General features: G+C 54.0%; 1 protein-coding gene across 1 annotated transcript; it reads left to right on the top strand.

Moving 5' to 3' along the window:
• Window positions 1-4,274: 4,274 nt before the first annotated feature.
• Window positions 4,275-24,979, top strand: RAB15 (RAB15, member RAS oncogene family). Its single transcript, XM_061429144.1, has 7 exons — window positions 4,275-4,730; window positions 18,206-18,266; window positions 19,448-19,508; window positions 20,056-20,133; window positions 20,832-20,921; window positions 22,142-22,207; window positions 22,362-24,979. Exons 1-7 carry the CDS (start codon window positions 4,607-4,609, stop codon window positions 22,518-22,520), a joined length of 639 nt encoding a protein of 212 aa, XP_061285128.1. The 5' UTR covers window positions 4,275-4,606; the 3' UTR covers window positions 22,521-24,979.
• The last annotated feature ends 471 nt before the right edge of the window (window positions 24,980-25,450 follow it).

Here is a 25,450-nt window from a genome sequence, read left to right as displayed (position 1 = left end):
ATCACTCCAAAAACAATAGCTTTCTGAACAATGATTTTGTGGCATTGAGAACAACTGTAGCTTCTCAGAAATCAATATATCAGCAATCATACATACTTGCACCATTGTGTCAAATATTGAGGCAAAATTAACAACATTATATATTACTAATCATTACATAGACTCTACTACTGAAAGCCTGTACAAAAGTATTGACTTTTAGTCCTACTTGGGATTTATTATGGCGAAAACTACTTTACCAGCACATACAGAATTGAAGCCAATTAGCATTGTTCACACTGAGAAATCAGAGAAATGGTTTTAAAAACTGTTGAGAGGCAATGCCAGACACATACGCTCCAGAGTTAACAAGAGACCATCAACATCATCTGTGCCTTTAAAAATACAGATATTCCTGGGCATCTGTGCAGACCTACCCAATCAGAATCTCTGGGGCTGGGTCCCAGACACGTGCATTTTTAAGGCTCCACACGTGATGCTGATACACAGACAGGGTTGGGAGCCACCCCAGCCTTCTTTTTATGTGACAGAAATGCTGGCTATTCACTAGAGTCCTGCTTCCCTTCCACAGCGGGCATTGCAGCTGTGAAGTGACAGCCCAGCAGTCCCCAAATGCATGCAGGCAGAGCCTTCTGATTGAGTTCTGGCCAATAGAACGTGGGCAAAAGCAACATCCACCACATCCAGGCCTGGCCCTTTACCACCTTCTACTCACCCTCTGTTTCCTCTCTTGCCCTCTCTGCAAGCAGGCGGTTGATGCCTGGGGCAGCCCTCCCTAGGCTGTTAAAACTGAGATTTTTTTTAACTTTCTAGGCCCTCCATAGAAAGTTAAAAATCTCAATTAACAAAGAGATCTTCATGTTTTACTCCACTAGATAATGGTAAAATAGAGTCAAAATGATTTTCTGGATGAACGTTGTGACTTCTTTCAAATGTGTATTAATATTACCACTCCTTCCAAACAGCCTTTCTGAAGCTTGTTAATTTATGACTGGGCTTTCCTGGTAGCTCAGCTGGAAAAGAATCTACCTGCAATGCAGGAAACCCAGTTCAATTCCTGGGTCATGAAGATCCCCTAGAGAAGGACATGGCAACTCACTCCAGTATTCTTACCTGGAGAATCCCCATGACAGAGGAGCCTGGTGAGCCACAGTCCACGGGGTCGAAAAGAGTCAGACATGACTGAGCAACTAAGCACAGCAATTTATGGCTACAAGCTCCCTTGGTGGCACTGTAGTAAAGAATCCTCCTGCCAATGCAGACACAAGAGACATGGGTTCAATCCTTGGGTCTGGAAGATCCTCCGGAGTAGGAAATGGCAACCCCCTCCAGGCTACAGGATCAACTAACTCTTCCTGCATCTGTTGAATGTCCCAAAATTTCACCTTCCCTACCCGAGTGTCACAGAGCCCCTCCTCCCCTGCCGTCTTAGGGCAACCTCAGAGGGGGTTTAGGTGCACATGCACTTGTCTCTGACAGCTTAGCTTGCCCTGTCCCCTTTCCCTTGTCATCTCAGAGTCTCTTCCTTTTTCTATTTCTCAGAGACAGAGAAGGAAAAGGATGTGAATAGAAGACGGTACTGAGACGGAATGAGGGGATATGGGGTCTGTCTGTTTCTTCTGATCCTGAGATAAGGCAGAAATCCTTCTGCTAGGTGAGCACAGTGCTTACATTCACCCAGAGTTGGGAACCCGAATGTGATTCTGGAAGAGGCATGGGATTTTGATAACCTGGAGTCCCACGGCCCACCTGTGTTGAGTCTCAGCAGCGGGCTGCCTGTTGGCGCATTTCTCCAGTTAATTCAACCGCTGTTACAACAGATACCACAGCGGTGCCCTTGCTGGCTGTTTAAACACAGAGCATGCTCAATGTGGCTGGGGTGGAGGTGGCGGGGAGCGGGGAAGGCACTTGTCTCTCTGGTAAAAGAATCAGTTCAATATACTTGAGAGACTGATTCTTGGAGGCTTTTGGCAGGAGGAACATCCAGCAACCATTCCTCAGATGTCACCCAGCTCTAGTAAAGACTGCCCCGGTCCAAACTGACTTCCCCTGGAGAGGATGTCAAAATGTCCCACTGAGTGATTGCAGTAAGGGGAGAATTAAGTATTTTCTTTACAAAGACCATGGTTAAAGCAAGCTTTGTTGTCTTCTCTAGTTTTGTGGTTCTTTTGCTAACATTGTCCCCAAATCTCAGCTCTTCCACCTCAGAGTGTGTACACAAGGGTGCATGCCCATGTGTACACACACACAGAAAATAGAGATCTCTGACAGCTCTGAAAATAGGTGAGCTAGAAGTTTAGGCTTCTACACTATTCCACTACTGATTCTGCTTTTTTTAAAAAGAAATGTAAGCTACCGAATTTGAGGTCAGCCTAGTATGATGAAATCTCTTCTGTTTTTTTATGAGTCTGGGCATTCGTTTCCCTGGATTTGTTTAAGAAGCCGCACTCCCTTGCCTGTCTTAATCTATGCAAAGCCATTTCCTTCAAAACGAAGTTTCTTCTTGGACAAGGAACTTACCTCAGGCTTCATTTTCCTTCCCGTTCCCTTAACAGAAGCAAGCAGAGAGCCACTAACGTCCCAGTAAGGAGGCCTGTGGAAGTACTGACCATTGCAGTGCCCATTCATTGATGGGAGGGCAGCTGCAGTGCCCAGAGGGGGCCAGGCTGAGCTGAACCTCCCCACCACCACCTCCACTGGCCATGTATGGTGGTATGGGTGAAAATCACAGCAGGACGACGGGAGTGCCTTGGAAACATCCCTGACCATCTATGGGATATGCTTACCACCCACGTGGTGGCTCAGACCGTCAAGAATCTGACTGCAGTGTGGTAGTCGGGGGTTCGATCCCTGGGTGGGGAAGATCCACTGGAAAAGGGAATGACAACCCACTCCAGTATTCTTGCCTGGAGAATCCCATGGACAGAGGAGCCTGGCGGGATACAGTCCATGGGGTCGCAAAGAGTCAGATAAGATTGAGTGACTAACAAAAACACACACATACGCACATGGAAATCAAAGAAGGGTGATTTCCATCCTTCAGCATTTACTGAGTACTGGGGTTCAATAACATGCTCAAGACTGCACAGCTGCTGAGGGGAAGAGCTAGGACTGGAACCCAAGTGGGCCCAACTCCAGAGCCCGAAGCATGTACTTGAAACCCAATGTAAAGCCAGTGAAGAGAATCACACCTGGACATCTTAGAGGATTCTGCAAAATAGGTTTCCTTGGCTTTTAATGCCATCTAAGTAACTGTCAGTTCGGATTTTTTCCGTCTTTATTATAAATTTATACCCTTTGCCTGAAATATAGCTCTTCAAGCCAAGTAAACGGACTTACTGCTTTCCTTGACCTACTATTGAAAAACACATTCACATCCAATACTCAGCCTGAAAACAGTCAAACACATCCACTTTTTCATCACTTTTTAAAGATCTAATGGGCTAGACGTGTTCTCCCTTTGTACTTATTCTCAGGAATAGGCCATTTTCTAGACTCCAGAGAGCATTTATTTGTCTCTCTCTGGTGCTAACACATTCAGTGGTAGTAAACTGGGTCTTGAACAGAGGTCCATTCATTCTTTGAAACCATTGGTGTGCACCAGCAGAAATACTTAGTGGGTTGAAATAATATATTGGCATCCTGAGCACCGACCCTAAGCAGCTTAGACTCAAAACAGAGACTTGCCTGCACAACACTTCCGAAGGATTGTGCATTTGGAAGTGTTTTTATGATCCGCTGCCTTTTCAGCCTGGTGAAGGTCAGCAGACATTTCCCCCGTTTAAAGAAAAGCTGGGATTAGTGGGGGAGGGGTAGGTTGGAGGGAGGACACAGTCACGCAAGGTTATGGAGAAGCCAGATGGCAGAGAGGGAGAATTCTAGCAATACTCTCCAGGGTTTCTAGAGGCCGCGACTTCTAAGCGAAGACGCGCGCTTTAATCCAGACCCAGACCGAGGCCTTCCGACCTGGGGTGAGCCCAGGTGAGGACCAACCACTGTTGCTCTCAGCCCCTCTTCCCGGGCCGGGTAAGCTCCCGCGGAGGGCGGGCGCTCGGCTAGGGCGGAGCTATCAGGGCCAGGTTCGGGATGGGATTGGGGGACAAGTGAGGAGTTTGGTGGAGGTGGGCTGGGTAGCTCATCCCAGCCTCCCAGCCTCCCAGCGCACTCGGAAGGTCTACAGGAAAACAAAAACGTTCCCCAACCCCCTCACCCCTGCGTCTCGGATCCCCGCCCAAAGCGGGCGGGAGGGCGTCGGGCCCCGGCTGGGGCAGAGCACCCTGGGGACGGGGAGCGCGCACTGGCCTCGCCCTCGCCCCCGCCCCCGCCGAGGGGTCGGCTCCCCGGCGCGCGCTCCCCGCCTCTTCCCCGGGCGGCGGCGGCGGCGGCGCGGGGGAAGGGGCGGGCGGGGGCCGACTCTCTCCTCCCACCGCGCTCCCGCCGCACACGCTTCCCAGTACCGAGCCAGCGGCGGCCAAGCGGCGGGGACAGCCCCGCTCCCTTCTCGCCGGCGGCGCCGTTCTCGGCCGGGCGAGCGCGCGCCGCGATGGCCCCGGCGGAGCAGGGCTGAGCCCGCCGCCCGCAGCCCCCGGCCCTCTCCGGCTCAGCCATGGCGAAACAGTACGATGTGCTGTTCCGGCTGCTCCTGATCGGGGACTCTGGGGTGGGCAAGACCTGCCTGCTGTGCCGCTTCACCGACAATGAGTTCCACTCCTCGCACATCTCCACCATTGGTAAGGGGCGATGGCCGGGGGGCGCCCCACCCTCCCCGCCGCCTCCACCTGTCCGGGCGGCGGTGCCCCTTCTCCATCCCGGGAGCAAGGGTCCGCCCCTCCGGCTAGAGGCGGGGGCTCCGGAGGCAAGGGCGTGGGATGAACCCCAGGCTGCTGGATCGCCGGCTGGGTATTTAAGCCTGGGTTCCTGGAGATAACAGGCCGCCTACTGCTGTCGGTGACTAGGGTAGGCGCTCGGGCCTCAGGCTGGGGCGCTTCCCCGCAGAAGCCGGGAAAACGGGGTGGCCTAGGCCTGGGTACTCCAGGCTGGGGCAGTGGAGAATCATAGCCACCGATATGACACCCCACACCCCCAGGTGCAGAGGGGGAGGGGAAGGAAAGCTTGTGCTCAGGGTGAGGGGGTTCAGAGTAGGGGGAGCCGAGCCACTGGGTACCCCTCAGTTCAGGGGTGACCCAGTGTGGAGCCAAAGCGGGGAAGAGAGGAGGAAGGGAGGGGCCAAAGGGATTGAATTGACAGGACGCAGCTGTGAAGGTAAGCCACAAGGTGGGACACACCTGGAGGAGGGCGTAGGTAAGGTGCGAGCCAGTGTGCGCGGGATGGGGCATGGCTAGCCAGCTCCAGAAAAACGTCAGTGGGGGCGTTTGTTTTGAAGGAGGCTGAGGGGGATGAGGGCCAGGAGGGTTACTTGCGAGGCAAGGGACTCAGAATACATCTCTGCTCCGGCAGTGCCCGAGCCGGTGCTTAGAGAGGACAAGGCCTGTGGCATATGCTGCACAGGATTGTTATGGAATCACTCATTCTGGGAGGGAGTGGGTGGCCGCCCCTCTGAGCCGTCTTTCGCCCTGAGTGGCCGCCTCCTCTGAGAGGCCTGAGTTGAGGGCGTTTCACCCACGTCCAGCAGGTTCTCTGATGACGCCCTGGAGTGGCCTCAGCACTGACCAGGTCCTTCTCCCGTCAGGAAGGGCCCACACTCGGCTTCCACTTGAGACTTCCACCCTCCCTCCCCACACCCGCTCCTTGCCAAGAGAGGAGAGGAGGCAGGTAAAGCCAGGAGGAACAGAGCCCTGGGGTTCAGAGGCAGCCTTTGTTGTCAGACAGACCTGGGAACCTCACTTGGGGGCAGGGCGACCTTGAATACCACGTAAGCTTCTCATCTGTAGAATGGGGAGGATAACACATTCCTGCCTCTCCAGGTGTTGTAAAGATTAGATGAGGTGATGTTTGTAAAAGCACTTAGAACAGTCAGACGTGGGACCTGGAAAAGGCTGGTCATTACTACTGTTGTCGTCATCATGGAGCTCCTAGGATCTCATTCTCTCTTTGCTTCACTATCTTCAAGGGGCTCAGGGTCAGGTGCATTCACCTTCCTCAGGGGAGCTGTTAGCCTAGCTCCTTGGATGTCCAGGAGCTTGGGCTGGGCTGCTGTTTGAATGAGAGACATCTTAGGAATGGGGAGGGTCTGAGGCCAAGGGAGGGCTACAGGACTTTGGGGAAGGCTCGGGGAAGAGGAGATGTTGGGGAAGTGCCCAGGAGCAGCTGAGGAACCAGATGGGATGTGAGGACAGGTTGCAGCAGGTGAGGACTCTCTCTGTACTCAAGCTGGGCCTGCCTTTCCCTAGGATGCAGAGGACTGTATAGGAGTTTGGATTCTACGGAAGAGAAAGAAACCTGCCTTTCTTCACACCAGCCTTTTAAAATCTGCCCCACTGGGCTTCTTGAATGCTTCCTGTTTAAAGCTTACTGTTGCGTTTGTGATTTTGCGTTGTCTTGGTCATGTTTTTCAGCCGTAACTAAGAACCTAGGGAAAAAGTTGGATGGTCAAGAAAAGCTTTCCCTTTTGTGATACAGAAAGGTCCTCAGGGAGGTGGAAGGGGTAACCAAGAGACAAATCAAGGAGCCACAAGGATGGGTACTACCAAGTCCTATTCATTAGTTTACCCATCCCCCCCCCCGACCCCCCACAAAAAAACTGTGTCCTGTAACTAGGCTCAGCACTGCGACCTGAAGATTCTCAGATGAATAAAACCTGGAGTCACCTCTCCCAAGCTGCTCCTTGTCTAAGACACATTCTCTTACCGTCATGGACATTGATCTCGGCACCTTTCCCAGGACTGCTTCTGTGAATAGGGAAAATGGGGCAATTCTCCAGTTACTGCCAAGACGGAGTTCAGTTCAGATTCTTGGACCATGTCGATTTGTGATTCACTGTTGAGGTCACTTACTGTAAGAGCATGTGACATTCCAGAGAAGAACCTGCAGGGGGTGATGAGGAGACCTCCCACCACTCCTCTTTCGCAGATGGGTAGGTGGCCCTGAGCTGGCATTTCTTTCCCATGCAGCTCTGCTGACCTGGAAGGGGGCCCACGCAGAGGAGGGCAGTCAGTGCCATGATGTTCCCTACTATTTCTTCACCTGTTAAACCAATTCATTAAGCATCACCACGAAGTACCAGGTGTGTTAGAGACAGATTGCAATCCACCTTTGCCTGCCCACAGAAGGCTGTGATCCAATTGAGGAAGCAACATAGGCCAAAAAAGAGCCTTGGTCACAGGGAGAGAATCTATCTGAGAGCACGTGGTGAAGCATTCTTCAAATGTAGGGGAGGGATGACGATCCTTATCGTTACTAGTAATGAAGGTATCACGTTTGGTCCCAGCAGCTAAATAACCCTGGAAGACTTGCCTGAGGCAGCCCGTGGATGGTGAGGGGCCCGTGCACAAGCGCTGATGCTCCCCGAAGCACGCGATGGAGGAGGTCACAGAAGGAGAGGCGGCCCGGTGGATGGGAAGCGGCAGGAAGGCTCAGGGAGGAGGGGAGGCTGGAGCAAGGCCTTGCAGTGTGGGCTGCTTCTCAGTTCCTCCTGCAAGGGAAGGAGCAGATGGAGTGGCAGGAGCGGAGATGACAGAGGTGGGAATTCAGTGGGTGTTCGCGGAACTCTGGGCAGTCTGGCTGGAGCTGAAGAGAGGGAAGGAGTGAGAACATTCCTCTGTTTATCTCTCTGTCTCCCAAACTGTAGTTCAGGTGCCTTGAGGGTCAGACCAAACCTCATTCCTCGTTGTTTGCATGTCCTAGTACAGGGCCAGGCACGCTCTCCATAAACGTCCCACTGGTGAAGGAAGGAGGGTAGAGGGCACCGTGGGCCTGGCTGAGGTGCTGGCTGAGCCCCTTTGCGATGGTGTCAAGGGTTTCTGAGCAGGGGGATGACAGGGAGAAGGGAGAAAATGGCATTTAGGATGTTGGTTGGGAGACCAGTCAGGGGAGTCCAGCGGTAGTGTCTGGGCACGTCAGACCCTCTCAGCTTGTCCCTTCTCTCTCTTCCCCTCCTCCCCATCCTGTGGCACCAACACCTGTTCTGGAGCCCCTCACAGTCACCTGTTCTTGTGTCCCTCCAGAAGTAGGGAGTAGTTCAAATACATCAACCTGGCCCCTTCCGAGAGGCCTCGTGTGGCTGGCGCTGCCTGCCCAGCAGGGAGACAATGTCCCGTCCCAATGGACATCTCCGTGCAGGGACCTTTGACCTCCTTTCTGCACGGCAGCCAAGTGTCAGCTAGGCATGGAAGCTGTCGGGATGGCCCATGAGTTGGCATTCTCCCTCCAGTCCTTGATCTTCCCTGAGTAGACCTGCCACGTGGTCTTGAGACTGTTTTTTCTTAAAGGCCACCTTCTGGGCTCATAGGAGGCTTTGGCCTATGATTTTCCGGTTTGACTGGTTGAATGGCTGTGGCTTCGGGCCTGGTTCCTCAGCTGGGTTTGCTGATGCCATATCATCTTTCTCAGGAAGTTCTGTTCTCTCCCTGCCTGGGGCAAGGGCTTGTGGCTAACTGAAGAAGGGAAAGTGGGCAGGGGAAGGACCAGTGGAGAGAGATCTGAGCCTGCTATTGAGTGGCCTAACAAACACGGGGACCGATGCTTGGGTACCACAGTCCCGAGGTCTCTGGGCCCCCAGACCATAAGGCCCTGTGTATACATGCTCTGTGAACTGTGGGAAGGTCAGGAGGGTCTCTGTGCACCCCAGCTCTCCCAGACCCTGAAGAAGGGGAGGTGAGAAGCTGAGTTGAACAAAAAGCACATGCCTGAGATTTGCCATGGCCTTACAGACAGTTAACGTCTCTGTCATTAATTTCCACATCTGTAAATTGAAGATAGTAACAGAATCTGCCATAGTGCTCGTTGTGAAGATTACAGGGGCTAACAGATATAAAGCACTTGGCAGAGCTCTCAGAAAAAAATGGCAGCTGCCCTCATTGTGTTATTATGATTATTCCTAGTTCACAAGAACGTTGGAGATGAACGATACGTGCTCTGAGGCCCTCCTGTCCATCACTCATGCGTTCGGTCATTCAGACACTATCTGTGGAGCACCCGCCACTCCAAGCCAGGAGCCAGGCGAGGAGCTGGGGAGACATCAGTGAGCAACACAGGAACTGGGGAGCACATGAGTAGGCTCTGGGTTTTACTGCAGTTTTGGTGCCGGTTTCTTCCCCCTTGCCTTGGCAGAGCCAGGGGCTGAGAAGGAAGAGTGAGTTTGTGAGGACATGCAGAGGTGGAGGAGTGGAGCGAGAGGTGACCTGAGGGGACAAGGCGGCTCTGCCTTAAGGTTCCGACCTCAGCCACGTGCTGCTCGGCTCCCTGGCCCTGCTGCACACACCCCCTCCCCCAAGGACGTGATCCCGGAGCACGGCTCGAAAACTCTCCTTTCGGCTGCTCTATGCTCCTATACCACCTGCACAGCTCTGCAGATTCACCCACGGCTTCGAGCACCCCAGTGCTGCCTTCTTCCTCCCCCTCTCCTCCTGCCTGCTTCCCAGAGAGCTGGGTGATGAGCTTCATAACGTCCAAATCAATATTTGGCCATTACCCTTCCACCCTGATTGCCAGCTCTTCTCAGAGTGCCTTCTGCTGTAATCTAATATTTGTGCCTGTTTCCCTGTAAAATTGCCAGTTTTCTGCACAGGCCCCTGACCTCTCCTTGGCTGTTGTGCCCTGGGTAATGTGCTTTGTCAAGCGGATCACAGAGCTTCCTGGACACTTAATTCCTCCCACTGAGGAGGAAAGAATGAATCATCGGCCCTATTTTATTACTAGGAAAACTGAGGCCCGAGAGAAGTGATGACTCACGCCTTACACGCTGGTGACCCCAATGCGAACATCGCCTCTCCTCCACTTGCCCCAAACTGACTGGGCGTGCTCTTGCTCACCCCAGAAGGCACTCCAAAGGCACCAAGCAGACCCTCCCTCCTGTGAGCCACAGGGGAGGCAACAGTGCCTCCCTCGCCTGCTCTGAGTGCTCCGGGCTGGAGGGCCAGTTGTGCCTCCGCTGTTGGCTGGGTCTGGGGGACTGTCAGGGGCCGTGATTGAGGAGTCTGGCTGGGGGCACCTCTGAAGTTGAGATCTGAGTATTGCTCTCATGCTACTATTCTGAGAACATATTTATGGAGAACTCGGTGACTGGAGCCCCCTGTTGCACAGAGAGGGCCAACAGTTGTCTATAAAATATGGGTCATTCCCTGATCCCTCTTCTCTGATTAAAATTTTCTCTCTACTTATCTTTTCTCCTAGAACATAGTGACTTCATTCATTCACTCATTTATTCCCTCACACACCTACATATCCTCTTTTTTTTTCTTTCATTTATTCAATTTTGTTGAATAATATATACTGAGTGGACATCCCTGGTGGCTCAGATGGTAAAGAATCTGCCTGCAACGCAGGAGACCCAGGTCGGGAAGATCTGGAGGAGGGAATGCCAACCCACTCCAGTATTCTTGCCTGAAGAATTCCACGGACAGAGGAGCCTGGAGGGCTACAGTCTGTGGGGTTGCAGAGTTGGATACAACTGAGCAACTAGCACACACACACATGTATACTGAGTATCTGCCTTCTGCCAGGCCATGAGAATATAGAGTGAAGAAGATGCTGTGCTGCCCCTCTGGGAGCTCACAGTGCTGTTGAGGAGTCAGACATCCAGACAGACAACCAGAATATCAGGCAAAAGCAATATCAGAATGCTTTGGAATCACAGAGGAGTGATACATTCCCCCTGCGTTGCTTGGTGGTGGCTTCACAGAAAAAGTGACATTTGAGTGAGGCCTCTGATCTGAGCAGGGTTTCCAAAAGGATGAGGGGTGGAGGAAGGGTGTGTGGAAAACACCTCACGACTTGGGGCTGCTACTCTTCTGTCCGGACGGCCCAGCTGGCAGTGGCTGGTCATGGTTTTGTCAACTAGACCCTTGCTGGGAGTTTGCTTTGTGGGCTTTGTGTGTGGGCAGACATGTCTAGAGGCCCTGTCCCCTCTGAGATGTTTGCTCCTGAGGCCCCAGGCCCTTGTTTCTTCCCCCCTTTGCCTTCTGCTTCTAAGCCACATTGACAGGCCCAACCGGGAAGAGGCTTGGCAGAGGGTGGAGGAGTGGGTGGTCAGAAGCCTGGCAGACCTTGGCTGCCTCAGCAGTACCCACCGACCACTCGGCAGTCAGCTGCCAGAGCCAAGCCCAGGTCATGTGAGAGTGGGGCAGGATGGGGTTGGCTGGAGCGCATGGCCCATGGCGTGGAGGCCCAGTGGGGGCCTGTGCATGCAACAGTGGGGAGGGCAAGGGGACCGATGTTTCCTGAACACCCACTCTGCACAGGAATGGGGCACTTTACACACATGAGCCTTTCGGGTAGAAATCTCATCATAAAGTGGGCGTGAGGAATCTCCAAGTGGGCCTTGCCAGCATTTGAGGGGTTTCTCAGTGCGTCCTTCAGTTAGAGCCTCCAGATGAGTTCCTGTGTACATGAAGGTGTGTGCACGCATCACGTGTGCGTGATGAGGGTGGGTCCCCAGGAGCCCCCTTGCTGAGCTTTCCCTCTTTATCACAGAACAGAATGATGTGGCCCCTGTGTTTTCCCTCTTCTAAGGAACTGTGAGTTTCACTGAAATGTGTTCCAGCCTGAGGGATATTTGCCGCCTTCCCTGCCTCGGCCCCGACCCTTCAGACCCTCTCCCGGCACGTGCCTTCCCGTCATTCCGTCCTCAGCTCAGGTGTCACCTCCTCTAAAAGGTCTTCTCTGACCAGCCAGTCTAAAGCAGGCCGTACCTGGGTGTCCTCACGCTCCACTCCATGATTCTGCTTTTGCCTCACTGTCTGGAATGACCGGTTTCCCTATTTATTATCTGTCTTCCCCACTGTAATAGAAGTCTACTAAAGACAAGGATGTTTCTGTGTTATTCAAGTCTGTGTCCCCTGGCTTACTAGTTCCTGGCACATGAACTAACAACAGTTTGTTATGAATGAATGAATGAATGCACACATTTCCGAGAGGACTTCCCTAGAGGGAATCTGCAAGTGATATTGGTTTTGGGGGGACTCACAGACAATAAGAAACTCACTCTGTACTCATGTGTTTGGGACTGTGAGAAGATGGGGAGAGTTCTGTAAGTGGTGAACAGTTTCCAGTAAGTTCTCTGCTCAGATACGTGCCACAGGAGAAGCTCAGACATAGCAGGGAGCAAGAAGGCAGCTCCTGTGATCCCTGTGTGAGTGGGGTCCTCTCTGGTGAATGCACACATGAGAGCTCAGTGTCTTAGACCAAGGTCAGTATTGTCTGTTGCTCAGGGTCACTGAGGGTGTCGGACGACGCCCAGCAGCTTAGGCTGCTGAAGTGACCCTCCAGGACTCTGGAGTAGGAGCTCCCAGGGCTCAGGCACTGGGGCATGCATTCCTCCCAGCATCACGGGAGTTCATGTTTGACTGGGAAACCCTCCTGTGTGGTAACAGCCCTTGGGTTCCTGCGTCGCCAGAGAATCTCAAGATCTGTTGTGAAAATAGTAGCCTCCAGAGTTGCCCCTATCATCACATGCACTACATCTGATTGTGTCTTAGAAAAGAGAATGTTGTTCTGACATCACCAGTCTGCCTTGTGGGTGGACAGCTGAACCAGGGCCTTTGATCTCAGGTTGAATCACAGCCTTGGGAGTTAGAAGATCAGGACTCTGCCAGAAGCCCTGCTTCCCACTCCTCCCAGAATGTGATGGTTCAAATGCTGCCTGATGCCCTTTCTCAGAGAGCCTGGGGACACCTTTTCCGTAGCACGAGGGACAGTCATCCCAGATCTGGATAAGGGGAAGTCAGTGGCGTGCAGCCCCACGGACAGGAAGGCTGAAGTCCCCAGACAGAAGGGAGGGAGGAAGAAGGATGCAGCAAGTGGCAGGTTTGGGGCAGAGAAGCTCTCCCCTGCCCTGCACCTGACTGGTGTGAGGCCCGTTGTGTGGCCCGAGCCTCTGTCTGGAATCTTCTTTGAGCTTTGTCTCTTAGCTGTACCTCGTCTTCCCCCTCTCCTTGTTCTTCCCCTCACTTGTCCCTCAGCTGGCGGGGACATGGCGTTATACTTTGCTCTCTTGCTGAGGGAAGGGCATCACTCTGGTGCCTCGTTTGGATGGCAAAGTCAGAAAGCCACAGTCCCACAGTGTCTGCCCTTTCCTCCAGACGGCGTTGGGGTTTCTCAGGGTGACCTCCTGCCCCGTCCCCCAGGAGCACCATGCACCCAGTACATGCTGGTTTCCTGCAGGGAACGGGGCTGGGGGGCCTTCCTAGGACTTGAGCTTCGTAACTGGAGCCACCACGGCTCCAGGGATTGGGTGTCTGCCTTGGGTTTCAGGTGTATTAAGTGGTTCCTGTGGTGGCGTCGCATTGCTGAGGAGAAGGCTCAGGTCCCCAGGCTGCCGGGCCTCTGGGCTGTGGTTGATCACAATGATAGCATTTGGCACAGAAAAACCCTGTTTCCACCTGATGCCCGTGGCACCGGGCGGGCAGGCAACCTGGCACCTGACGTTAACCCATGAGGCGCTGGCCCGCCGACAGGCACAGCTAACTTCCCTGTCCTTCTCTATCTCCTGGAGTTTGCTCAAACTCAGGTCCATTGAGTTGGTGATGCCATTCAACCATCTCATCCTCTGTCGTCCCCTTCTCCTCCTGCCTTCAATCTTTCCAGCGAGTAGGCTCTTTGCATCAGGTGTCCAAAGTATTGGAGTTTCAGCTTCAGCATCAGTCCTTCCAGTGAATATTCAGGGTTGGTTTTCTTTAGGATTGACTGGTTTGATCTCCTTGCTGTCCAAGGGATTCTCAAGAGTCTTATCCAGCACCACAGTTCAAAAGCATCAATTCTTCAGTGCTCAGCCTTCTTTACGGTCCAACTCTCTCATCCATACATGACTACTGGAAAAACCATAGCTTTGACTATATGGACCTTTGTTGGCAAAGTGATATCTCTGCTACAGACAAGCAAACTGAGGCTCCGAGAAGTTGAAAGTTCCTCAAAGTCACACAGCAAGTGCCAGAATCAGGATTCAGACCCAGGTCTTTCTGACTCCAGTGCCAAGGATAGCTTCTCCACTAAATTAGAACCCTCAGACTTTCCTCTAAAAATCACCCATGGGACTTCCCTGGTGGCCCATGTTTAAGAATCTGCCTTCCAATGCAGGGGACACGGGTTTGATCCCTGGTCAGGGAACTAAGATCCTACATGCCACAGAACTAAGTTGGCGTGCCTCAACTAGAGAGAAGCCTGCACGCCCCGATGAAGATCCCACATGCTGTAACTAAGCCCCGACACAGCCAATAAATACATAATTTACAAAGTAAAATCACTCATAGTCCTGTTATAAATACAAGCTTCAGCCCCTTGCTTTCAAATTCTGATTCATCAGGTCTAGGAAAGCCAAAGTATTGGGTTGGCCACAAAGTTCACTCAGATTTTTCCGTAACATCTTATGCTACCCACCAGTGTCATTTTGTTTAAAAAAAAAAAAACACTTCAGGTGATTCTAAAGCTGAGCTGCAGAGTAGCTGATCTTGAGAATCAGAGAATTCCTATGCTGCCTCCCTTGTGGCAAAGGAAATGCTTCACGTGCAAAGCTTATTTCAGATGGAATCCTCAGTCTTCATTCAGTGTGTACTAGAATCACCTGGAGGGCTTGTTAAACCACAGATTCCTACCCACCCCCACCCAGAGTTTTGGATGCTAGAGATCTGAGGAGCTGGCATTTCTAACAAGCCCTGGCTGAGGCTGAGGGTTTGGGGACCACATTTTGAGAACTGCTGTCCTGAGAAGCCTGCTGTCAAAAGTGTGATCCGTGGGCCAGTAATATCTTCCTCACCCCGAGGCTTATGAAGCATCTCTTGGGCGCATCTCACTCCCTGACTGAATCAGAATCTGCATTTCAACACGGTCCCCACATGATTTGCATGAACTTTAAAGCTTGAGAAGCGCTGCCTTAGAGGAGCCAGAGTGAGAACACTCCGGGGGTGGAGGCAGATTAAGAATCTGTCTTCTCCCAGGAGAGGCTGAAGATGCGACACAGGTGAAACTTGGGAGGTTCACCCAGAGGGGGCTGAGGACAGCTGAGAGGTGAGACTCAAAAGGATAGAGGACTGTCCCCCCAGGGAAGGTGGAGACGACAGGACAGCCTGAGGAAATGACGTGGGCTTCAGAAGAAAGCTGCATCGGGCATTGGTCACTTTGCCCATAAGACAGTGGACAAGGTGTTCTCTTGGATACTTTTAGCGATAGGGGAGGGGAGGGTGGGTGGACCGGGGCTGAGCCCTTCAGCATGAAGGACAGTGGCTGTGAGGAATGTGGTGGGTGAACCACCTGGAATAAACAGCTTCTGAGCAGCAGCGAGGGCTGGCTGAGGTGGCAAGGCATGATTTCCTGGGTGACTGAACAAGGCCAGCATTTTGACTCTGCCCTGCAGTGCTCAGCGGTGGAAAAAGCCAGCAGCCACACGGGGCAAGGAATGGGCCACGGACGGGCACAGGGGCCAGGGCTGACTGCAGGTGGACAAGGTGGAAGGCCCCGGGAGTGGGGAACAGAGCAGAGGAGCAGCTTCCAGCGCAAGATCTCTGGGCTGTTACTTTTTCCATTTAAAAAGGAGGTGTGTGGGTGGGTGAGGAAACCCCTCAGAAGGCTTAGACTGTTTCTTCCCTCCTGCAGGGGAAGAGCTGATTTTTTTTTTTCCTTCACTTCTCAGAGGTGTTACAGGTTTGATGGGTGGTCAGGAGGGCCTCGGTTGCAAGATGGTGGGGTTTGGGGGGTGCTGTGAGCCTCCAGAATTCCGCAGACTTGCTCCCTGGCCACACGGCCGAGAAGCGAGGGAAGAGAGGAGGCGGCCAAGCCCAGGGCGGCTCCCTGTCTTGTCAGCCCTGCTTCTCCTCAGACCTGCCTTCAGTCTCAGGGGGAAGCTTCCCGGCTCTGGGGGCTCCTCCCCTCGCTGAGTGCTTTTCCGTTTTTTTCCAGAGAGAAACAGAAAAGCATAGGTAAGACCCCTCCGCCTGGGTAACACACAGCTGTCCTCCCATTTCCCCAAGAGACAGGGCAAGGGCCCTGCCCTCCAACAAGCCCTGGCTACTTGCTCTGCTGACCTTGGACTCCTTATCTCACCTCCCTGGGCCTTTGTCTCCTTGCCAATAAACTCTGTACGGGCAGGGGCCATCTGTCTTCTTGGCCACTCTGTCTGCACCTAGCACTGCACAGAGCATGCAGTTCCCATGGAAGTTTCTGGAATAAAGGAAATAGACCCCTCTCTCTCACCAGCCCCACCTATGTGACCACTTGCGAAAGGCACTGTCCTTGGACTGAGCTGGTATGAGGATGAGCCAGGTTTTTTATAAAATGAACAGCATCACCTCTTCTCCTAGGAAGAAGGCACTGTAACAGGAACGGTTTCTTGATTCCTTTCCATACCACGTGTTGCGGAGAAGCAAATTCTTGACAAATATTTGTTTAGGGAGCGGGTGAGCACGCTTCTGCCCCCGCTGCCACCGAGGCCAGGGGCCCCCTCTCCTTCCTTCTCCCTCTCTGCTTTTGTACTTTCTGGGCACCCTTGGAAGAATGGCTGCCAGATGTCGCACATTCGGAAAAGTACAGCTCAATAGATATGAATCAGCTTGGGCAGGTGAAAAATGATTCATGTCCGACCAACTTGATTTAGTTCAGGTTGTCTGGTCTGAGTCTTTTCCTCCCTTTTAATTAAATGATGCTTGGTCTTGATGCTGAATTTAATCTGTCTCTGTTTGTAGAAAGCTGGGGGCAGGATGGATAAGCGGAGAAGTTACTCATAACGAGGTGGGGTGGCGCTGGGGATTTCAGCACTTTGGGGCCGTGCTGTGCAGTCCAGGGACTGTAGTCCAGATGTCTGCCTTCACCCTGTTCCCAACCCGAACGCCAGTTAATGGTGCCCCTTCCAGAAAAGAGTCGGACACGACTGAGCAACTGATCTGATCTGATCTGATCCAGACTTGTCTCCAGAGAGTGCATAAAGACCACAGCTTAGCCACCTTACTAGACGTAGCCTTTGAATCACTGGGCATGGCACCTCGCATGATTAGGGCTGGGGAGAGGCACCCCATCTCGGCTGTCACCAGATTGATGCCTGCCTGCTGCTGGTGGTGCTGACTTCTGTCGCAAAAATCCTCGGATATATTTCCTCCCTGGGCTGGTTTGCCAGACCCCTTAGGTTCCCTGTGTCTCGCGACAGCTTAGCTTCTCATGCCCCTGGGCAGGTGAGAACCCTGTCTATCCCTCCCTCCCCGATGACATGCTGTGCCACGACCCCTTCACGTGGTCACTGGCAGTCATCCAGGAGCAGTGGTGTGCACCAGGGCTGTACTCGGTACAGGGATAGCTGTGGCCGAGTGAATGGCCACCAGGTGCCAGGCACAGGATGTCATTTGGTCTTCTCAGTGACCCTCTGAAATGACTGGTCATGTCCCCATTTTACTAATGAGGAAATGGAGGCTCAGAGAAGCAAGATGCCCAGGGTCCTAGCTATGAATTACGTGGTCAGAGTCAGGATTCAAGTGCAGCCCTGACGTTCAAGCCCATGCTCCTTCTGGTAAACAGCAGTGCCTCTTGTGGCCAGACCTAGTCAACAACGCATGCACTGGGCCATCTCCTTGGCAGTCCTTTGCTAGGTGCCGGAGGCTTCATACACACCATGGGGCGAAAGTCCTCTCTTGCCACAATCTCTGCCTTTTCCACATTCATGATAGCGCCGTTAACCCCTCCTAGTTGCTCATAAGGCAGAGAGAGAAACAACCCAGGCAAATGAGGTAGACTGCTGTTCCTAGGGAACACAGTTCCAGGAGAGATGAATACAGGTGGTTCTGTACAGAAGTAGAGACAGGAAGACCTCTCACGGGAGTAGAGTTAGACACACTTTGGTGCGATGTAAGACAGCAATGGAGTGGATTCTGACTTGCTGTGTGTCCCAGCCCCTTTACTCCTGGCAACTCAAAGCTCAGGTAGGAAGGGAAGCCCCATTCAAAGCCCTGGACACTCCCCAGGCTCTGTTTTTGGTTCAAGAAGGCCTTTCCCTCATGCCATCTTTCTGCCAAATTAAACCCAAAAGAGAACCTTCAGGTGTGAGTACCCTGGGCCTTACTTCAGGTCTCAGCAGGTACCCTCGCTAACTTCCTCACTTGCTTCCTTTCCCCAGGTGTCGACTTTAAGATGAAGACCATAGAGGTAGATGGCATCAAAGTGCGGATACAGATTTGGTGAGTTGGGTGGGAGGAGAGGCCCCAGGGCTGCACCTGAGCTGCCATGCACCAACCCCAAGGCTGCATCTGGAGAAATTGGCCACCTCTTTGATGGAAAGATGCAGGAGTCTCAGAGCCCATCTCCTGCTCACATGAGCCTTAATCTCTCATCTTAGTTCCCCGACCAGGGATTGAACTCGGGCTCTTGGCAGTGAAAGCACAGTCTTAACCACTGGACCACCAGGGAAGTCCATCTCATCTCTTTCTTAAGAAACTTTATGGGATTGACTGCAAGTCACCAAAAAGCAAGAATTAGAAGGAATTGGCAAACTAAGCACTGTGGGTTTGTCTTCGAATAAAGCTTCTCCGTTGGGGCCAAGCCCCTCACTGCACGGCACTGCGGTAGGATTAGAAAGAAGGAGGGCTACTCCCCATCCTTGCGTGAGAGTTCCTCGCGGCAGCACAGTGCAGTTCCCACAAGTAGCCACAGGGGGCCGCTGTGACTCTAGCCTGGCGCTCTTGGAAGCACTGCCTTTCCAGCGTTGGGAGCAGCCTTCCAATTTCAGAGCGAGAAGGCAATGGCACCCCACTCCAATACTCTTGCCTGGAAAATCCCTTGGACGGAGGAGCCTGGTAGGCTGCAGACCATGGGGTCGCGAAGAGTCGGACACAACTGAGCGACTTCACTTTCACTTTTTCCTTTCATGCATTGGAGAAGGACATGGCAACCCACTCCAGTGTTCTTGCCTGGAGAATCCCAGGGACGGGGGAGCCTGGTGGGCCGCCGTCTATGGGGTCGCACAGAGTCGGACACGACTGAAGCGACTTAGCAGCAGCAGTAGCAGCATGGGTGTTGCCTTTAGAGGTCCTGGAGGGACTGGAGGTGGAGCCGTCCCACCAGTCTGGCCACAGCGGCCCAGATCCTAGAGACAGTCCTCCAAGGCTCGCGTATGGTTGTGGCTGCTGGTGCAGGTATAGTTGACAAGGCCCCACAAGCCCCATCAGCACCCATGACCAGTCCTCTCTCCTGTAGAGTCAGACACGTTTGGATCTACCTGGGGACCAAAGCGCCACTGATTTTTCACCCGCAGCTCTCTAGTTTCTCCTGCAAAGGCACAGGGTCTCCCAGCTCCTGTTCCTCCCCTCCCCACCAGCTCCCACGGTCCCTGCCTTTCTGACCAGCTGCCTTTCTGTTGCAGGGACACGGCAGGGCAGGAGAGATATCAGACCATCACAAAGCAGTACTATCGACGGGCCCAGGTGAGACTCTGTTCTCAGTGTTTAGAGGTGGAGTGCTGCCACCCACACGCCTGGCTCTGGGCGTTTGAGATGTTTGTGCCACTGATGCCCAAGTGGGCCCTCGGATTGCCTCCTGGGGAGTGAGGTGGGGGCGCTCAGGGCAGTCTTTCAGTCACTTATTGATCATTTATTCATTCATCAGCTCCTCTGTGGGCACTCAACTACAGGCAGGTCCTTACCCTCAACTTCCACCCTCCTCCCCGGGCCAAAGAGCCATGTGCCTTCCTGCCTGAGAGAGCTCTGTGATCTAGGAAGCAGTGGCTTTGGGGGGCTGAGAGAGAAGGAGATTTTTCTGGGTGTTTATGGATCTTCATTATGCTGAGCAGGGAAGGGGGAGATGGGGACCCAGCATGTAAGGTGCCCCCCCCACGGCAGGGACCCAGCGTGTAAGGTGCCCCCCCCCCGCGGGGACCCAGCATGTAAGGTGCCCCCCTCCCCCCTCTTCTGGCCCTTTGACTGCACTGTCTGTGTGCGTCTGCCTCCCCCACCTCTCTCTCCTCTCTCTCAGGGAATATTTTTAGTCTACGACATTAGCAGCGAGCGCTCTTACCAGCACATCATGAAGTGGGTCAGTGATGTGGACGAGGTAGGTCACACGGCCTCACTGTGGTGGGGGAGGGTGGCGAGGGCTTGGAAGGGTCCTGGGAGGGGAGAGCATGGCGAGGCCCACACGGGAAGGGCTAAGGTGGTCAGAGTTGGCAAGCAGACACTACCAGGAACTCTCCCCTTCCTCTGCAGCCCTGGCTGCAGCCCCCGTGGGTAAGACATGGGGGTGAACCCCAGCAGCCATGCCCTCATGCTCTGTACCCTGCCAGGCCTCCATGGCTGTGTCTTCCCCAGAAACGAGTTAGTACAGAGCCTCCCCTGTGCATAGCTTCCTACCCAAAATCTCAGGACCAGGTGGAATTGGGAGATTGGGGTTCCAGTCTTGGCTCTGCCACCACAGCTCTGGAGCCTTGGGCACGCCATTGGAACTCTGAGTCCCCAGGTCCTCATCTGTAGAGTGAGAGGTTGGACTTAAGTCCAGGATCCTTTCCAGCTGTCCAACCCAAGGGAGCACCAGCATCTTCTATCCTCGCCGGTCCCCACGACATCCCTCTAGGACCCCTGGGGTCAGCCGCGGTACTTGGAGGAGCCTGGCACTCGCACCCCATTGGCCCCTCTGTCCCTGGGGCTCTGAACTTTGGTGCTGGCTTGCACGCCCATGGAGGCTGTATGGTGGGGAGATGGGGTGGGATGCGGAAGGCCGCACTCACTGGTGGTTCTGCCTTCCTCTGGCCCTAGTACGCACCAGAAGGTGTCCAGAAGATACTTATAGGGAATAAGGCCGATGAAGAGCAGAAACGGCAGGTGGGAAGAGAACAAGGGCAGCAGGTAAGTGGGAGTGAGCTGGCCGAATCCATCCCTGGGTTTTCCACGGGCTTCCAGGGCCAGTCCTAAGAAGGAGGGCCCAGGGTTCTGTCACTGTCAGGGACCCCTCCCTCCCGCCTCCCACAGCGGCCTAAGGCATTTGGTGAGTTGCCATCCTTGAGGACAGTGACTTGGGGTCTATCCTGAAACAAAGCCCTGTCTCAGCTCCAAGGCCCCCAGAGTGGAATTACCTCTGCCTGAGAGCCTATCCTGTTAACGAAGAAGAAGAACTTCAGGTTGCTGCTTCTCTAGCAGCTTCAGGAGCAGCTTGGTCCCACCATCACCTCATCCCACCCCCACCCATCCCCAGTCCCTGTCCTCCTGACACCTGGACAGAGGTTGGAAGGAAAAATGTGGGAATGAAGGACCCACATTCAGAGAAGCCACGGCGGCAGAGAGGGCGGGAGGATGGTGCTGAGGGAACGTCTGCATAAACAGGGGGACCCCACTCCCAGAGAACAGGAGGAACGATGGATGCCGCTGAGGCCAGAGTCACCCACTTACTCTGAGGGGTCTCAGGAGCTTTCCTGTCCCTTTTCAATCAATAGCATCCATTAGCCCTTGAAATAAAATTGTTGTTTAGGATATTAATAAAAAAGAATACATGGTCATCGAAAAGTTTGAAAGTAGAAGCTAGCTCCTACTAGAATATTTGTATTTGTTGAGTACTGTATGTGTGGCCCTGTGCTAAGCAAGTGCTTAGAGATAGATGCATTTAATCCCTCCACAGCCTTGGTTGATAGACACAGTCATCCCCTTTGAGCAGATGACAAAGCTGGGAGGCTTAAAGGGAATCAGTGCGTTGTCAACCAGCTCTTAAGTGACAGCACTGGTATTCAAGTCTGCATCTGTTTGACCGCCAAGCCCATGTTTTTCATTGATTCGCCACAACTTTTTGGGCCTCTCTGTCTCCTGATACATGATGTGTGCATGCTGGGTGTGTACGTGTGCCTGTGTGTAGCTGGGTGGGGTGGGGGTGCATGGGTGGAGCACCTGCTCCCCATCTCTGCTGGCCTGTGTCTTCGGAGCTCCCAGACTCGTCCGAGAAGTGATCTACTTATCTCCTGAGAAATGGTCACGACACAGCAGGGGCCCTGAGTGCAGTGGCAGAAGGATGTGCCAGGTGCCGTGGGACACCTCCCTTCCCTTGCTGACTCCCTTTCAGGAATGTCCTTCTCTTGCAGCTGGCTAGGGAGTACGGCATGGACTTCTACGAAACAAGTGCCTGCACCAACCTCAACATTAAAGAGGTGAGCACTCCCGGGCTGAGTCCAGTGGAGTGGCGACCCAGCCGAGGGGCCAAGAGCAGATGAGCCCCGCTTGGGCAGGGGCGGGGGGGGCGGCCACAGGGGCACCGGGGAAGAGAGGGAGACGCCCGGCCAACTGTGCCCCTTGCTTTCCCAGTCCTTCACGCGCCTGACGGAGCTGGTGCTGCAAGCCCACAGGAAGGAGCTGGAAGGTCTGCGGACACGTGCTAACCACGAGTTGGCCTTGGCAGAGCTGGAGGAGGATGAAGGCAAACCCGAGGGCCCGGCAAACTCTTCAAAAACCTGCTGGTGCTGAGCATCCTGCGTGGAGCACCCCCGCACAGCCCCGCTCTCCCCGCAGGAGGTCTGCGGGCACAGGGAGCCTGGGCCTCGCCCCGCTGCCCCTCTCCTTCGGGTGACCCTGCGGCATGTTGGCCGCTGCTCCTCCTCCCCTGCCTGGCCCCGGGGAGCAGCCTCCACCCGGGGGGGCCCCACCAGCCTGTGTCCCCAGCCACAGGCCTGCTGCGAGCCCCCCGATGTGTGACGAGCACATCTTCACTGCCTGGAGCTCCCAGACGATGCCCAAGTCTGGAGTCAAGGCCACTGTAGGCTCCTTGTCTCTCGGTGCGTCTGGTCTCCTCTCCGCTGTTTCTCGCTTCTTCCCACTTTTCTGTCTGTCCCTTCTGCTCGGCTGTACTCGTACGGAAGCCCTCACCTCCCTGCGCCCGCGTGTCACTGCTGGGGCAGCGCCTTCCCCTTCCTCCTCACTCAGGCCCAGGGCTGCACTCCCCCTGCTCAGCTCCCGGGAGAAGCCTCACCTGCAGCCCCCGGAGCTGCTTCCATCTCCCCCCACCACCACCTGCCCCTTCTTGTGCCATGGGCCTGCCTCCCGGGTGACCAGGCAGAGAAGAACGCAGGGGAGGAAGGAAAGCCCTAACTGGTGGTCCCCACATCTGGGACTCTCCTCCCTCCCACCCCAGTTTACCCCGTGCTTGGCTGCCCGCCCACCTGCCTCCTGGGGGACCTGAGTTTGGAGACAGGTGCTTCAGAGAAGAAAGAAAAAAAATGATGAGGGGTGGCAGGGATAAAAAGTCACCTCCATTCTCTACCTCCCATACCCCCTGGGCTCCTGAATTTCAAGATGTGGATCAAGGCCTGTGGGCACTGCAGGGGTGAGGAGAGCCCCCCCTACCCCAGAGCCAGCCACACGCTGCAGGAAGGGGAGTGTTTGGAAGAGAAGGGCCAGCTCCTGCAAGTTAAGAGCTGGGACAGCAGTTTGCAAACCAGAGGGGAATTGGGCAACAGCAGGGATTCCGGGGCCCCATCTTCCATTTCTTATGTAAGAAGGGCATTTCCCCAACACCCCCTGGCAGGTGACAGGGGACAGAACCAGGCTGGTGGTCTTTCACTGAGCCCAGCCTTCGGCTCTTAAGGTTCTCCCGAGACCCAGAGTCTGTGGGAGGAGGGCGGGATCACGTGGGCAGGAGGCAGGCGAGCCCTGGGTGGGAATGCGTGGTGCTGTCCCTTCAGCCTTCAGGACCAAGTGCTCATCTTGCTCCTCGAGCTCCTGAGTCAGAGGCTCATGGGTGTGCCAACTGCCCTGTGGCAACAGGTAGGGGGAAGCCGATTCCCTCCTCCAGGGCCCTTTGTTTCAGGAAGAAGTTTCTTTAACTCCATACAGTACAGAGTAGTTTGCAGGAGGCCCTTTGAGGGGGAAAACATGTCAGTTAGCAGCCCTAGGAGGGTTCTTCCCCTCCTTCCCAAGATGGGAGAAGCTTCGGGGGGAGGATCGGTTATAAGCTGTGAGGCATGGCTGGTGCTGGAGCAAAAACAAAGAACTAGGAGTTGCACATTCACCAGTTGTTAATAAGAACCAAAGTCCAGGACACATGTGTGAAGGATTAAGAGCCCCACTGACTCCTCTGGAAAAAATGGTGAGGGATGAAATCGCCAAACCTTCCCTCCTGACTCTTAATACCACATCAGGAGAGGGCAGCTCAGGATGTAGGGACGTGGGACAGGTTATATGGAAGGAAAAAGAAAGCCAGAGTAATTGTTGGCTGATGAGAAACGTAAAGAGCTGACTCTCTAGGATGAAGTCGTGACCACAGCTGAGAATGTCCTTGAGGACTTGTCTCCTCGAACGTCTAGACATAGCCAGCACCAACTCTGGGGTGGGGGGTCAGCAGTGCCAGCCCTTGGTGTGCCCTCCACCAGGGAATTGAGGGAGGGGGAGTTTATGCTGGCCATTGGCTCTGGTCTGTGGATCACTGTCGCCACTTCCCTGAAGGTCTGGCCGAGCACCATTGCCTTCCTCTCCTAGCCCCCTCAGGAAAGGGACTGTATTTTTACTGTGCCCTAGGGGTTCTGGAAGGGAAACCTTGGGGTTGAGACTCTATGGCCTGAGAAGCCGCATCCGCGGGGCCACTGCTGGGGAGAGGTATGGGGCAGGAGGGGCGCTGGGATTTTAGGGTGCAGCTAGGCTCACCAGGTACCAGAGTCGGCCTCTCATCCCTGAACTCTGATCCAGGAGGCAGCCTGGGCCCCGGCCTTAGACTGTTGAGCAGGCGCGCCTGCCTGTGGACTCCTGACCACATCTGCATCTGCCGTCTTGAGACTCAGTGCCACCCCTGGCACCTGCTCGTGAGCCCCACCTTCTTCCTGTGACGGGTGAACTTTTGTGTGCTGTGTCTCGGGTCCAGTAGAGGAACTGTGAGCAGGGTTCATCTATTTTAAACACAGATGTTTACAAAATAAAGAATATTTCCAATCACAGTTGTGACTGCCTGTGTGAATCCCCGAGAGTGGGTCTCCATGGGACCCTGGTGGTTCAGGGGAAGGGGCAGTGCCGGTAGAAGAGGCTCCAGAACCCTAAAGCAACAGCAGTAGAAGGACATTGTAGGCAGCAAATGTCTTCCATTTGGTGCCTCTCCTAATGCCACCTGCAGGGGAGCCCAAGCAGAGCAGCCATTGCTCTGCTATGGACACACACTGCAGAAATAAGATTGAGTTGTCATAGGTGGGGTGGGGAGTGGGGGGAATGCTGAATATCTAAGAGCTAAGAAGGTTCTCATCTCTTGGAATGGAACAGGTCTGTCTTCCTAAAGGCATGAGGCAGGATTAAGTAATCTTTCAGAAGTTCATCTTAGCCCTATGCTTGGATGGGCTTCCCTGATAGCTCAGTTGGTAAAGAATCCGCCTGCAATGCAGGAGACCCTGGTTCAATTCCTGGGTGGGGAAGATGCC

This window comes from Bos javanicus, chromosome 10 (assembly GCF_032452875.1).
Source record: "Bos javanicus breed banteng chromosome 10, ARS-OSU_banteng_1.0, whole genome shotgun sequence".
Lineage (NCBI taxonomy): Eukaryota > Metazoa > Chordata > Mammalia > Artiodactyla > Bovidae > Bos > Bos javanicus.
Note: the sequence above shows the minus strand (reverse complement) of the source record. Positions and strands in the feature narration are given on the sequence as shown.